Source organism: Rhipicephalus sanguineus, chromosome 1 (genome assembly GCF_013339695.2).
Source record: "Rhipicephalus sanguineus isolate Rsan-2018 chromosome 1, BIME_Rsan_1.4, whole genome shotgun sequence".
NCBI classification, from domain to species: Eukaryota; Metazoa; Arthropoda; class Arachnida; order Ixodida; family Ixodidae; genus Rhipicephalus; species Rhipicephalus sanguineus.
The window spans coordinates 168,929,537-168,944,854 of NC_051176.1; the positions used below are offsets into that span (position 1 = coordinate 168,929,537).

General features: G+C 49.1%; 1 protein-coding gene across 1 annotated transcript in view; it reads left to right on the forward strand.

Moving 5' to 3' along the window:
- Window positions 1-15,318, forward strand: part of LOC119401966 (ileal sodium/bile acid cotransporter) — a 114,709-nt gene that overhangs the window by 80,331 nt on the left and 19,060 nt on the right. The window contains exon 4 of the mRNA XM_037668998.2: window positions 1,494-1,754. Coding sequence (XP_037524926.1) covers window positions 1,494-1,754 — 261 coding nt within the window. The remainder of the gene's footprint in view (window positions 1-1,493; window positions 1,755-15,318) is intronic.

Consider the following 15,318-nt stretch of genomic DNA (forward strand, 5'->3'; position numbering starts at 1 on the left):
TACAAGTCAATTCGAGATGACTCAAGACCAACTATCCTGGCTGTCAATTCAGTCTCCTTAGTCCAGAAAACCCAGGTCGCGGGATCGAATCCCGGTCGCGGCGGCCGCACTTTCGATGGAGGCGAAAATGCTTGAGGCGCGTGTGCTTACATTTAAGTGCACGTTAAAAACCCCAGGTGGTCGAAATATACGGAGCCCTCCACTACTGCGTCTCTCATAACCATATCGTGGTTTTGGGACGTTAAACCCCGACAATTATTAGTCCAGAAAACCGTTGACCTTGACAATTTTCCTGTTTCGGTATAGCAAGTTGCGGGACAAGCTTGAAAGCTGGGCTTCCCAATGTACTCGAGTCTACTGCCTTATTCCTCGCCTTGTTCCAAGCCGCCGCGATCGCAGCAAGCTACCATATGATAAGCAAGGCCAACGTTAGATTAATCTAAAAACGTTGCCAAGGCGAAGCAAGTTAGTCGGAAACTCAAGTGGAAACATTCTTTAGCTCCCCAATGCAGCCCATCTAAAACACTCAACAGTTCTGCACACTCATCGACTCACAGCAAATTGGATATAGAGCAGCGTTGATGCTATTCCTTTCCGATAAAAAAAAAATGAATTTCCTGTTACAGGAAGAGCGTTTGATCGGGAGTGTTAGTGCCCCCCTTGCCCCCCTCCCCCTCCCCCCCCCCCCGGTAGATACGCCTATGTTCGTAACGATGTCCGTCGTTATTAGGCAAATCAGTCACTGGGGAATGCGCAAGGTGCAGGTAGTTTCGCACAATGATGACTAGAAACACACCTAAAAGTATAGCATGAAGCGGTAGGGAGACTCGTATGGGTTTCTGATAGGCAGAGCTTTCTTTCCGAGAAGTCCACTTGGTTTGTTAATGTGGTTAAGTGCTATTTCATATATGTTCTGTCCAGGCCCGTAGCCGGGAATTTTTTTCGGGGGGGGGGGGGGGGAGGAGGCACTTGTTGAAAACCCTTACTATTTCAGAAAGCACCCATTTTTATTATTTATTTTCGGTAAAACACCAATCTTCATAAAAATTTCGGGGGGAGGGGTGCCTTACCCCCCCCCCCCTGGCTACGGGCCTTGTTCTGTCCACATAAAGCAGCCCCAAATAATTGTCCTTTCTTCCTCAAGACTTTTAAATGTCCGGAACAGACTAAAACAGCATGGCCGAACTATTTCTGAAGCAGAATGCACTAAAGTATCAACTTTATTCGGACGTCGGTGCACAGCGCAGCGCCTCATAATCTCACTTCTTCCATAAAACTTTTATTTTCGCTTGTAGCTTGCACGATGGCGCATTTCTTTCCCATTTAACCTTTTTTTCTTCAATTCCAGCCGCACGATACATCTTCCGTGGTATATGTGTTTTTTGTTTTCTTTTGAGGTGTTAGTGAGCAAGTTGACTGTTCGTATGGTCAATAAACACGGAACAGGGAGAAGACATGAAAACATAAGGACACTCCACTTTCTTATTCTGCAGCTGTCAAGCACCCTTGGAGGTCTGCTGATCGTGGTGACCCAAATCATGGAGGTGTTCATCTTTCCCGACATCTTCCACAACATTCCTCCCGTGTTGTACGCTGCAACGGTGGTCATGCCTGCAGCCGGTATGATGCTCGGCTACCTGATCAGTTGGCTTCTCAAGAGACCAGATGCCGTCCGCAAAACCATCGCCATCGAGTCCGGCATCCAGAACGTCGGCATGGGACTCACAATCGTCTCGCTCTCTTTCAAGTTCCACGTGAGCAACTTAGCGCCTTGATCGAGAGCCTTGTCATATTGGAACGCCCTCACTATGGTATAATGTCACAGCCTCCAGAATGCAGCTCGCCGTAAAAAACTGGCATGGCCATCGCCCACCACTAAACTGTGGGACTAGAAAAACGAAGAATCCAAGCAAAAAAAAAGTGCTGGAGAAAGGGGGTTAAAAGGAAATAAAATTACAGTTTCACCGCAAAGGCGAAGCAATGAATGCGATAGTAGCAAATTTGAATGGTATATGAAGTAAGGCTAGCAGCGAACTCTGTTACCATCTGACCTGAGATAACGCAACAAAACGCTGGCGTAAATTAGAAACGCGGTCGCTGCAGTGAGCGAAGCGACGTTCGTGTTGTTTATCGCTTCAACGCATACGCAGCAGAACCCAGCACGGACAAAGGTGTGAGCCGTCTGCTGATCCCTATCAAGGTAGTGCACGCTCTACCGCGTCCGGTCGGTCAAAGTTTGCAAATCCTGCCCGAGCAACGCAACCCCCCCCCCCTCCCTCCCCGCCCCTTCAGGACCCCCGATGGGCCTTTCGCGCGAAGACCGCCGGCGCGTTTCCTCTCCGCTTGAGCCGTAATCGTCCGCTGGACCATGGCCTCCGAGATTGCGCGCAGGCGGGTTTCTCTCTGGCCGTCCCAATCATAGAGTTTCCTAAAATGACCTAGAGGGAACTCTGGCGCTGCGATCGTTCAGCCACCATGGGAATGATGGGTAGTACACGGATTTGCCTAGTCTTCGTGCTTGTGGGCTTCGAACGCACTTGTGGCTTTGTTTATTGCTATGTTTTGGTTGTCTTTGGGATAAAAGAATGGATCGTTGTGAACTTCGTGACCAGATTTGAATCGGTGAGCCTAAAGAAGTTAAAGTGGTGAAGTGAAACTGCTGATTTTTGCTGAACTTCGTTTTGCGACAAAGCGGATGCAGGCGACGCGGAGCCAAACGGAGCCGAAAGAACGAAGTTTAGACAAATCCGTGTACTACCCATGATTCCCATGCTGGCTGAAGCGCGATGCATTGCAGCTCCCATAGACACTAGCGCCAGAGTTCCCTCTAGTAAGTATTGTAGGAAACTCTATGGTCCCAATCACACGGAGGGTGTAATTTCAGAGGTGGGCGTGGCCCGCTCCTCCTCCGTACCGCGGCGCTCGCCACTGAGGGTCGGAAAGCTGGCGCTCTGTTGGCGCGGCTTGCGTGAGGCGAGCAAAAAATGGTTTTTGCGCTTTTATATAACCTCCCACTGATTTGAAATGTAAGGTCAACGTGTACGAGAGGCAAAGTGCATGCTGGGACCTATTTTTTCTCAAATGCGTTTTTTTTTCCCTGTAGACATGCGCCTCCTATACTAGAGCACCTAGAAGTGCGATGCCTCTGCAAGAGGTCCGCATGTGCTGGAAACGCACTACGAAGTTTGCGGTCTGCATTGTATGGGGTTGCTGGCGAAAGAGACCAAAAAAGTGAACGATTATTGGGCTGGGCGCGATGACGCTCGGGGCTCGCGCTCGCCCTGTCGCTGAAGACAGATCAGTCGCAGCCGGGCCTTCGTAGAGTAAAGCTGTTTTCTTGTCGCCTCCGTGTTCTCTCTGAGGGCTCCGGTTAACTACTGGCCCTGAGCCTACAAAATATATGTTCATCATTTTGTAAGCTAAACTTAAGGCCGGCTACGAAAGCAGCCCGTTTCGAAGCAGAATCGCAAAAAGCAGGTATCGACGTGCTTCCTTCGTATGTGCATTTCCCCTTCGGTACAACATTCTTTGTTTAGATATAGCGAAATGAAAACACGTGTACAGGTGCGCTCAAATTTCCCTGTGGCCATTCGACTGACCATGCCATGGTATCATGGTATCGGGGGGTATCCACATTCTTACGCCACCGACGGACGCCGCCGCTGGACGCCGCCGCCACGTTGCGCAACAGTTGCGCAACGCGCGTTGGAAGGAGCAACGTGCAACTGTTGCTATTGGCTGCTGTACCACCACGTGATTGCTGAGAGTGTGAGGGGGAGAGGCCACAGCTGGCACCGTGCGAAGGCATCGACGGACAGTCACCGCGAGTATATGAGACATTAAAGGCTTTCGCCTTAATACTACCAGATACGAATTGATGCATCCTTACAGCAGGCCCGTAGCCAGGAATATTTTTCGGGTGGGGTGGGGGGGGGGGGGCACTTGTTGAAAACATTGACTATTTGAGAAATACACCTATTTTCATTATTTATTTTCGGTAAAAACACCTACTTCACCAAAATTTCGGGGAGGGGGCTAGCCCCCCCCCCCCCTGGCTACGGGCTTGCCTTACAGTGATCTATACCAGGAAAATCGAGCAGTTGCAATGATTTCCTCCGTAAATCAGGCCAAAGTGAATGCAGTAACAGAAAAAAAATACTTGCCTTCAGTGCATTCAGAAGATCCGGCCACTGATCTTCCTTGCACGCGAAAAAGTGCCAACGTGCACGCTGGTATGCCGTGCGCTCTGCTTTCTGCCGCGGTCTCCTTTGCCGCCGGAATCCTCACCGAACGCACCCTCTCGCGGTAGCCGGGTGCGCGAGGCGTCGTACATTTTTTTGCTGGAGAGCGCGGCGATTGGGACGGTCGGAGAAAAACCCGCCGGCGCGCAATCTCGGAGGCATGGCTAACATGGAGTTTCCTACAATATTTACTATAGCGGGAACTCTGGCGCTGCGATGGTTCAGCCACCATGTTAATGAGGGTAGCACATGGGTTTGCCTAATCTTCGTGCCGCATTTCGTTCTTTGAAAAAGAAGAAGATGATGATGATGATTATGATGATGATGATGATGAGTTGTCTCCGTACCCTTTAGATCGGGTGGACGCATGGTCGCGTCCTAGCAGTGTGCGTTGCGAACACGGAGCAAAGAGTTACGGAGCCTATAGTAAATGGAGCTGTTTGTTCGATAGATCATCGCACTCGTCTTTCCGATGGGATGGATGGATGGATGCTATGAGCGTCCCCTTTATAACGGGGCGGTGACATGTCTGCCGCCAGGCTCGAAGAAAAAAAAAAGAAAAGAAAAGAAACTTCCTTGTTTCAAGTTGGCTTAATACCTTATCTACACTGATTAAATCTATGCTATTATACCAAAAAAATATTAATTCACCGTCCATCTCTCTGCCTCTTAAGGCAGAATGACCTTATTTTTCCGCATTATTTATTTTTGTACTTTATCTCTACTTTTCTGCCACCAGTACTCTAACCGTCTCTTACTTATTAAATGCGAAGCATTTCTTAGCGAACTTCTGCGACTTTGAGCGTATCTATCTATCTATCTATCTATCTATCTATCTATCTATCTATCTATCTATCTATCTATCTATCTATCTATCTATCTATCTATCTATCTATCTATCTATCTATCTATCTATCTATCTAGCCGCCTACGACTTTGTGCTCTCCTGGTCGCTTGATTCATCGAATGTGCACCAAAATTGGAATGGCGTAACATGACTGTATGACGAACATAAATGACAAGTCATAACATGAAAATCATGACACGCATGTCATGTACAGCATGACTTACGTGCCACGCTCATGGTGCGCTGGCGGCCGTTTCGCTAGCTTTATATACACCAAAATTCGTATCTTGTGACGTGACTGTGTAATGAACATAAATTACACGAGTTAACATGAAAATCATGACACGCATGTCATGTACAGCATGACTTACGTACCACGCTCATGGAGCGCTGGCGGCAGTTTCGCTAGCTTGATCTACCCCGAAATTGGTACTGCGCGACGTGACTGTGTGACGAACATAAAAACACGAGTTAACATGAAAGTCATGACACGCATGTCATGTACAGCATGACTTCCGTGCCACGCTCATGGAGCGCTGGCGGCCGTTTCGCTAGCTTGATCTACCACGAAATTGGTATTGCGCGACGTGACTGTGTGACGAACATAAATAATAGGAGTTAAAACATGAAAACCATGACACGCATTTTCCTCAATGACATACAAGACGATGTATGCAGCTCTTTGCTGGCTGCTTCGCATTACATCGATTCCCACAATGCGTGGGATCTGCTGGCTTTTTTTTTCTATCGCGGACGCGTTCAGCTTTCCATTGTTGTCCCTAAAACCCAAGGCTTCATGTAGACTCGTGCCCACACGTATACCTGGGTGAATATCGCCACATTCAATCAGTACATGTTCCATCGTTTCCTTAGTTCCCCCGCAGCATGTACATTGTTCTTCTTCGTTACTGAATCTCGCTTTATAACTACGCGTTCTAAGGCAGCCCGACCTTGCTTCAAACAGCAAAGCGCTTCCCCTTGAATTATCATAAAACCATCCCTCCTTATTTCGTTTTTTCCCTTTCGGTAGTTACACAGAGCCGGCTTCTTTTCCATCGCTGCCATCCAATAAGTCCTCTCCGCCTCTCTGACCTTCCGTTTAATGCTCCTTGTTGCCATATCGCCCACACTGCTAGCCGTGTATTTACTGGTGAGCCTCCTAGTTCTTTTTCTCCACTGCGTGTCAACGCTTTTTCTATACAAATACCTGAAAACCTTCTCTGCCCATCTACTCTTCTTCATTTTCCTCAGCCTCTCTTCGAATCTCATTTTGCTCTGAGCTTCCCTCACTTCAAAGCCTGTCCATCCCATATCACCCTTTACAGCCTCATTTGTCGTCTTCCCGTGAGCGCCCAACGCGAGGCGGCCCACCGTCCTTTGATTTACATGCATTCCTGATTGTACCTCTGACTTCATGCACACCACTGTGTTCCCAAATGTAAGCCCCGGGACCATCACACCCTTCCACAGGCCTCGAAGCACCTCGTACCTATTGTATCCCCATAAAGTGCTTCATAATTGCAGCATTCCTCTTTCCCTTTGCTACCGATGCTTTCTCTTGTACCTCCATATATCTGTCCCCCTAATTTACTCATACTCCGAGGTACTTGTACTCGCTTACCCTCGGTATTTTTTGGCCCTGTATTATGACCGCATGGTCTTCGAGATCATTGAATACCATCAATCCACATTTTGTTGCACTAAATCCTAGTCCTAGAGCCTCACATTCCCTTCCGCCTATATCTGCTAGTCGCTGTATATCATCTTGACTGCCGCAAATAAGACAATATCATCAGCATAAAATAGACCTGGAAGCTTCTGCTCAACCATCGTGCCGACCTGTTTGTGTGACAAATTAAATCCAATGTTGATACCTTCTAGCGCTTTTTCCATCCTCACCATGTACAGCATGAATAACAGCGGGGACAAAGGACATCCCTGTCTCAGCTCCTTGCTAATTTCAACGGTGTCCTTTCTACTATTCCTTCCCACTCTATACAAACTGTATTTTCTTGGTAAAAGCTGTATACAGTCGTCCCCTATGCCCACTTCTTTCAATATATCCCACAAAATTTCCTGATTAACGTTCTCATACGCCCCGGTGATATCTAGATAAGCTACGTATAAGGGCCTGTTTTCTATTTTCGATATTTCTATACACTGGGTAAAAACAAACAGATTATCGTCTAACCGCCTGTCGATTCGAAATCCATTCTGAAGTTCTCCCAAAATATCATTTTGTTCTACCCACGCTTCTATTTTTAATTTTACTGCCTGCATCGCCAACCTGTATGGCACCGATGTAATGGTTAGCGGTCTATACGAGCGAATGTTATCCTTTTCTCCCCTGCCTTTATAGATTAAGTTCATTCTACTTTTTCGCCAACTGTCTGGTATTTCCCTCTCCTGTAAGCACTTTTCTACGGCTTTCAGCAGTGCTTCTTTAGTTTTATGTTCGAGTTCGTTAATGAGGCTGGCGGGAGCCCCATCTAAGCCCGGAGTAGTGCGCTTAGGAATTTTTCCTTCGGCCTTCTTCCAATTGAAATTCTCTAGTACTACATCTTCGTCGGTTGCACTCCTTTGCGTACTTTTACTCACCGGGGTAATCCCCTGGGCGACCTTTTTAAACGAATCGGCTGTCGATCGATGATGATGATGATGATGATGATGTGGTGCCGTTCCCTTTATAACGGATCGCCGCGTGTATAGCGGCTTGGCAATCAAAAAATACAGGAGTATAAAAACCCCAGCTAAGGGAAAAAGAAAAAAAGGAGAAAAAAATTCGATTAAGGAGGATGTGAGGGACGACATACTCCCCACTCTATGAAAAAAAAAGAAAAAAAAAGAAGGGTGGGGGGGGGGGGGTCCGTTCACTTCGCAACCCTCCGAAGAGATAAGATTCTCCATCTTTCCAAGCGCCGCTTAGTGCGCTCCACCGCTCCTCTATTCACCTCCCCACCATCGCCCTCGAATCCCAGTGCGAAATGCAACGGAGTGTCTCCTCTACATTGGGGTTCGATTTCCTTGCACTGCACCACAATGTGTTCCATAGTTTCGTCAGCACACTCACAGACCCTACACAACACATCCCGCTGCTCACTATCTATAGTCCGCTGGCGTTCCAAGGTGGGCAGGGCCCCAGCTCGCGCCTCGAAGAGCAGGCTGCTTCCAAGAACACCGCGCCAATAGTCCGCTTGTGTTGTCCATACAAGGTCATAGAGCTCTTGCCCCCCATCCCCTGCAGCCACAGCTCCTCCTCCTTTTCCTGGACACGGTCGCGCACATCCTTCACATATTGCTGCCATGTGTCCGCCTGTATAGGTGCCGTGAAGAAGCCATATTTCTTCTCAAGGCGGTATATGCGGTTTGTCCAGTTGGTGCGCATACACGTTGCTGAGAGGTAGTGAAAGACCTGTCGGGCGAGTCGCTCTTTCCGCAGAAAAGGCAAGCGGCCACGGTAGGTCAGCTTGCTTGCCGCCTCCCGTGCCTCGAAGGTGGACCACCCGAGGTATCCATGAACAGCCTCGATAGCTACTGCCCCATGCGATCCCAAAGCAGTGCGGCCGACCTCTCGCTGCCGTCGTTCCAGCCATTCCCTGGTCGCATGAGACAAGCAGACAACGGCGTTGCAGAAAGTCAGTGCCGGCACATGCACAAGCTTCCACATGTCGCGAACCATGTGATATCTGTTGAATCCCCACATGCTTCTGCGCCGGAGAACACACTATGCCCGCAGGGCCATCCGTCTGACTATTTCCTCGTGTTCACTATAAATGTCGCCTCCTACACGCAGCGTCACTCCAGATACTTGTACGATGAGGCAACCCCCAGCGCCTTTCCGGACAGTGTCAGGGTTTCGTTGCCCAGTGTCACACCCACCAGCTGTACTACTGTCGTCTTCTTGGCGTTATAGCGAAGCCCCAGCTTTTCGACTTCCGCTGCGCAGATGTTGAGTAGTGCCTACATGTCTCGATGATTTTCTGTCATTAAAACGATGTCATCTGCAAACGCTAGTCCCGGTATCTTGCGGTTTTCGTCTATACCGGTGGTGCTGTATTTCAGGCTGAAGCCAAGGGAAGACCTCTCTATCGCTCGCTCAAGTCCGGACACATACAATAGGTATAGTATCGGCGATAGTGGGCAGCCCTGACGGAGACCCCTCGAAACCTCCACAGATTCTGTTGTGACCCCAGTCAAGGACGTCGTAACTGTGTTGCCGCTGTACAACTCAGTAGTGTTTCCGGGAGACCCAGACTGGCATGCGGAACATCGTCATATGCTTTCTCCACATCCAGGAAGCAGCAAAGCAGTCCACGGTTTTCTTTTCTGGCAATCTCGGCACACTGCGTAATCACGAAGAGGTTGTCTTCCAACCGCCTGCCCTTTCGGAAGCCATTCTGTAGTTCTGTGAGGAGACCTTTAGACTCCGCCCACCCGTAGACCCAGTCTTTTATCACTTGCGTGAAGGCTCTGTATAGCGTGCAGGTGACTGTCAGTGGTCTGTAGTCGCTTAGATGACTTGTATTGCCTCCTTTCTTGGGGATCAGCACTACTCTGCCGAGTCGCCATTCTGTATCTCCTCGCCATCCATCATGTTGGTGAAGAAACCAGCCAACTGTTCTTTGCAGTCTGAGCCTAGGCACTTAATTAGGCTAGCCCTGTGGCCCTGTGGCTGTGTGCGTCCGAAGGCGGGAGAGTGCACGTTCGACACTCCTGTGTGAGAAAGCCCAGTTTGTCTCCGAGAGGTGCGGAGCGGTCGGCACACTTCGAGTCTTGCTTGTAGGACTGTCCTTTGCGTCTGCAGGACTATACAGGGCCTCTAAATATGTTGTTACATACCCTTTAAGGTCTACAACCTGCTGTCCTGTTTCGCTGTCCATGATTTGGAGCTCCGGCTGTTCTTTTCTATCAAGCGACCGGACATATTTCCAGAATTTCGCAGCCGTTGGACTTTCCCTCCTATCGCAGGTCCTGTAGCATCTGTCTATTGGCATTAGCTTCATTTGAACCAGGGCCTGCATTTCGTGTTTCAGCTTCACGTAGTGCTGCCATTTGTCGCTACAAACCTCGGGGTCTTTTGCCTTGACCGCACGGCGGTGGGCACGGTTTGCCTCTCGGCGCGCCTGCCACGCCTGAGCGACTTCCTTGTCCCACCACAGTTTGCGCGTGTGGCGCGCGGGGTTCTTGTTTCGGGACATGTGCCGTCGCATGATGCTGCGCAATATGTCGACGTATTCTTCGTACGTTTCCGCCTCTCGTCGACGTTAACTGTCCTCAAATTCTGCAGCCACCGGTTCAATAGCTTTAGCCGGAAGGTGCATTTGACCCTCGGATGTCATGCGGCGCTTCGGTTTGAGGTGTTGTGTTCGGGAGAAGTCGATCCGAATACGATTATGATCGCTTCCAATGCTATAATCTCCTTCTTCATCTATATCGAGGGAGTTGAGGAGGCGAGTTAGGTTATGCGAACAGAGGACATAGTCTATAGATGTTGCACTGCCTCGTGCACACCATGTGTGTTTTCCCTCACATCTGGGATCAAGATTAGCAATATCCAGTTGTAGGCGTTCCGCCAACTGCATCAAGAGGCTACCATTCATAGAGTTACTGTATATGCTACCTTTAGGTAGCAGAGTTGCGCATCTGTCTTCCAACGCCGCTAGCAACCATGCATTGCGGAGAAGCTGCCGCTTGGGCCAATTTTTTTATTTCTTGACGCCGCCGCTGCAGCGAACTGAATTAACACCAGCCATCAACAGCCAGTCTTTATCGCCGGTCTTCGACACGCCAGACAGGTTAATCGGCGACACGGCAGGCATGTCGCCTGCAAAAACGAAGTGCGACTTCACCGCATAGCTGTGGTTGCTAGCCGGACCTATGCGCAACTCTGCTACCTAATAGTATTATTACAGTGACACTAACCGATGATGATGATGATGATGTGGTGCCGTTCCCTTTATAACGGGTCGCCGCGTGTATGGCGGCTTGGCAATAAAAAATACAGGAGTATAAAAACCCCAGCTAAGGGAAAAAGAAAAAAAAAGGAAAAAAAAACGATTAAGGAGGATGTGAGGGACGACCTACTCGCCTGCAAAAACCGGATGGATGGATGGATGCTATGAGCGTCCCCTTTATAACGGGGCGGTCAACGTTTATAGATACTTTTTCAGTTCCGTAACTCCTCCGCCGTAGGCGGCCGCCGCTTTTACCCAGGCAGTGAGAGGGCGCCACAGTCGTGAATAGCGCTGTCGCGCACGCGTGCACATGTGTTCTTTCCCGTAGTTGCTTGGCCGCGTGCGAGGCGGTCATGTTCTTTCTGGGTGTGTTGGCTGTGCATGCGCGAGGTTACTCTCGACGACTTCGGTGAATTCAGACAACCGAGCATTCCATTGCCAGAGGAAGTCAAGCAGTTTTCAAGCTTTGCGATGCCAACTTGTTTCATGCCCGCTGTACCAGCGGGTACAAAAGCATAACCCACAAAAGCGGCACTTCTTTGCGCCGCCGCCCGATCCAGAGCATCTTGAAAGCTGGGTGCGAGCTATTTCTCGCGCCGATAAACCGCTGAGCAAAACATGCAAGACCATATACCATAGTGACCAAGTTTAGCCACTTGTGCCTTGCTTAGTGCATCTGAAAACTTCTGTGCAAAGAAAAAAAAAGTGTCGGGGGGTCCTTGTCCAAAAAAATGCGCTGAAAGACAAAGTGTGCCAACGGCTTATGTCCATGCCATTCTGTGACCTCTCAGGTGCTTCTGACGACCATGGGTACTGTTCACCATCACCAGAAGTAACATCCTTTTGTTACCTGGCAGGCTACGAGGCTTTCATATTGAAGAAAACAACGCGCTGTGAGGTCTGCAAATAAGATGCCCTTGGTAGGCGGGATTCCCTGCCGCATGAGTCTATGCTAGTCACTGTGCGCGAATGTGTCTGTGGTAGCCTTTCAGAGAAACTGCTTGCATGTAAGGACGTACGGTACAGCGTGCTATCAAGCATGCTAGCAAAGGACACATTTTTTTTGGTGACCTGTTTCGGGGTGTGCTGAATGCTCTTATAAGGAGAGGCACAAACACTGTTGGCTTCACTTTTATTTACTCCCATGCACTCCTTTGCACAAACCAAATGCTTGGAAAACAGCAGAACCATTTGGGCCCAGAGAGAGCGCAAGAAAGCAAGTTTTAAAAATTTGTTGGCAGCAAACCTTCCTACAGAAGCGTAGCCAGGAAGGGGGTGGGGGTCAAACATCCTTGTCCGATATTTTTTTTATTTTGTATGTGTATATGTCCACGCACTCATACAAACACACGCACGAACACACAACAAATGTGATTACCCTCCAGGCCCGTAGCCAGGAATTTTTTTCGGAGGGGGGGGGGGGCACTTGCTGCAAACCATGACTCTTTGAGAACACCTATTTTCATTATTTATTTTTGGTAAAAACACGTATCTCACCAAAATTTCGGGTGGGGGGCCGGGCCCCTACGGCCCCCGCCCCCCTGGCTACGGGCCAGCCTCCCCCCCCCTCCCCAAATATAATGCCTGGTTATGCTACTGCCTGCCAGCAATGCTGTGCAGTATGTAAGCGTGTAAAACCCTTTCCCCGTTTATTCTGCATACCAAGGATCTCGGTTTGCTTTCACAATGTAATATTTTTTTGCAATGCCACACTGTTCGAATTAATTGACCAAAATGCATGTTGCTTGGGCTTTGAAACAATACAAATGCGGATTATCATTTCGTACAACGCAAGGCTTTCGAAAACGTCACATAACGCGAAGTTGCAAAATTATTATGTGCGGAATATGCTGTGCTCTTGGCAAGACCACATTTTTTTGAAGTTAATGAACGCACTAGAATTACTGAAATGTCCGTCAGTTTTCGCGAAATCTGTGGCGCATTTGCCTACCGCGAAAAATTCTCGGCGAATAATTCGAGTATATTGATACAGAAATGTTTTATTCGTACTACAAAATGTTGCACCCGTAAATTTCTCCGCGTTCGAGAGATGTTGTGTAACCCCGAGTTTTCTACGTTTGAAATTCGTAATTTTGGAGCATGCTCAATTGCCAAACTAGTGTGCTCCTAATGAAACGGAAAGACGCTGGGCGAAGCGAGCCCTTTGTCATTGCACAAAACCAATGCCTGCGAAGCGTGTCTGTACAGGTCTTTTCAAGTTCGTGGGCAATATAACACGCACAAATTAAAGTAAATGTCCAATTAACGTTAAGTAACTGGAGTAAAGGCCAAGTACAGTGTTCGCGCAATTCTCATTCGGCCGTATGCAAAGGCTCATGCAAAGCCCTTCGCGCTAGCAGACGACCCTCGCTCTCCTAGCGCAAAGCGCGACTGCAGCGCTGTGGTGGCGGGTGCGGCGACAGGCCGCCTCCTCGCTATGCGCGCTGCGAGAAGATACGGAACTGAAAAAGTATCTATAAACGTTGGGGGCGGTGACATGTCTGCCACCAGGCTCGAAGAAAAAAAAAAAACTTTCCTTGCTTTATGTTGGCCTAATAATACCTTATCCACATTGATTAAATCTATGTTATTATGATGATGATGAATTAACTTTATTGATTGCCCTGCGAATTTGTGGGATGGGCCTGGATCCCGCCTAGGCTTCGGCCAAGGGTTGCTGGCCCTTGGCGGCTTCCTCGGCTCGCTGGACGGCCCAGAGTTGTTGCTCCAGGTCCGAGCTGAGCAACGCAGACTCCCAGCGCGCGCGGAGGCTGTCGCTGTTTAAAGCCCGAACCGCACGTACGCTCCCAAACGCGCACGGGGCGCGCGTCATCGCGCGCAGCCCAGGCGTCTCCGGCGAGTGATGGCGGTTTCCACCCACACACTACGCGCGAAGGCGCACGCGAAGCGCGCGCTTCCTCATACGTGCAAGACATCGTTTCGTACAAAATTACTGATAGTTCATCAGAATACTTACAAAACCTCCTTCTGTTACCTTTTTTATTGTTAGATGCATGCAAAAGTAAATAAGAACTAAAATTTTTCATATGATGTGTATCATCATCCGTCGGTCAAGCCGGTGCTGGTAACAGCCATGCCACAGTTGGGCTCCAAGCGCTTCCAAGCGCGCGCCGTCTCAAGGTCGATATCAGTCGCCGCAAACACTCGCGTACCGCGCGCGTTTTGCCGCGCTTGCTTCGTCTGCGCATGCGCGGCCTCCGGAGCGCGTACAGCCAACGTACAGCGCGCGCTCGGCCAGCGTACGTGTGGTTCGGGCTTAAGGCTGCATCATACCAAAAAAATATAAATTCACCATTCAGAATGTACAGCGCCATCTGTCGACAATCCCATAAGCTCAATCCGCCATGTTTTGTTGGGCGTGAAAACGAAACCAATCGCATATCGCAGCATTTCACGTGCTAGGTACTTGTTTTTTATCTTCATTCTGCGATGACTTTGCTTCGTGCGCTGTTCAGGCAACGAGGCAGCCCTGAAAATGCAGGGAACAAGGTAACACTATTTTTAATCGAATTTATCAGTTACCTGAACGAAGAAAGAGAATGTACCGACGCGAACTTGCACTGTACACGCTATTTGGTTCGGAAATGACCAGCGCGCGCAAAAGCGCACTTGAACCTCAATTCTTATTTCTCCGTGCAGTCTAGTTGCTCGTCTGCAAAATAAGCTAACCTTGCAGAACGATATATTACGATATTTTTGCACTTTAAAAGTGACGGCCGATGTCACACACGCGCGAATGAGCATGGTTGACCAACATTAGCTTGTCGGCGTTGCATATACGAAAGCAATGATTTTTACGTATATTAACGTGTGTAGGCAGTGCCACAGGTCGATGTTGCGTGCGTCCGCGGTAAATCAGTGCCGCCACACGAGACTCGATCGGCGCAAAAGATTCCAACAGACAGATCTCTTTGCAAGCTTCGCAAGGCAGTGTGCGCCGGAGTACATCGTCTGCATGCTGCGTTATCCTTTGCTTTACACCCCCTTATCCCTCACTTTTATTTTTCTGTTGCTTTCGGTTGCGAACACGTTGCAAAGTGTTGCGCCGTACAGTAAATGGAGCTGTTTGTTCGATAGATCATCGCACTCGTCTTTCCGCGGATAGCGGGCTTTCGCGCGCCTCCGGAGGCGCGGTTATGCGCGCCTCCGTGGCATGCGAAAGCAAAGAGCGTAATATTTTAAATAGATATGTCAATGAACGCACACGTATATAGCGTTCAAGAAAACCAGAACGACAATACTAAATCCGCGCGAT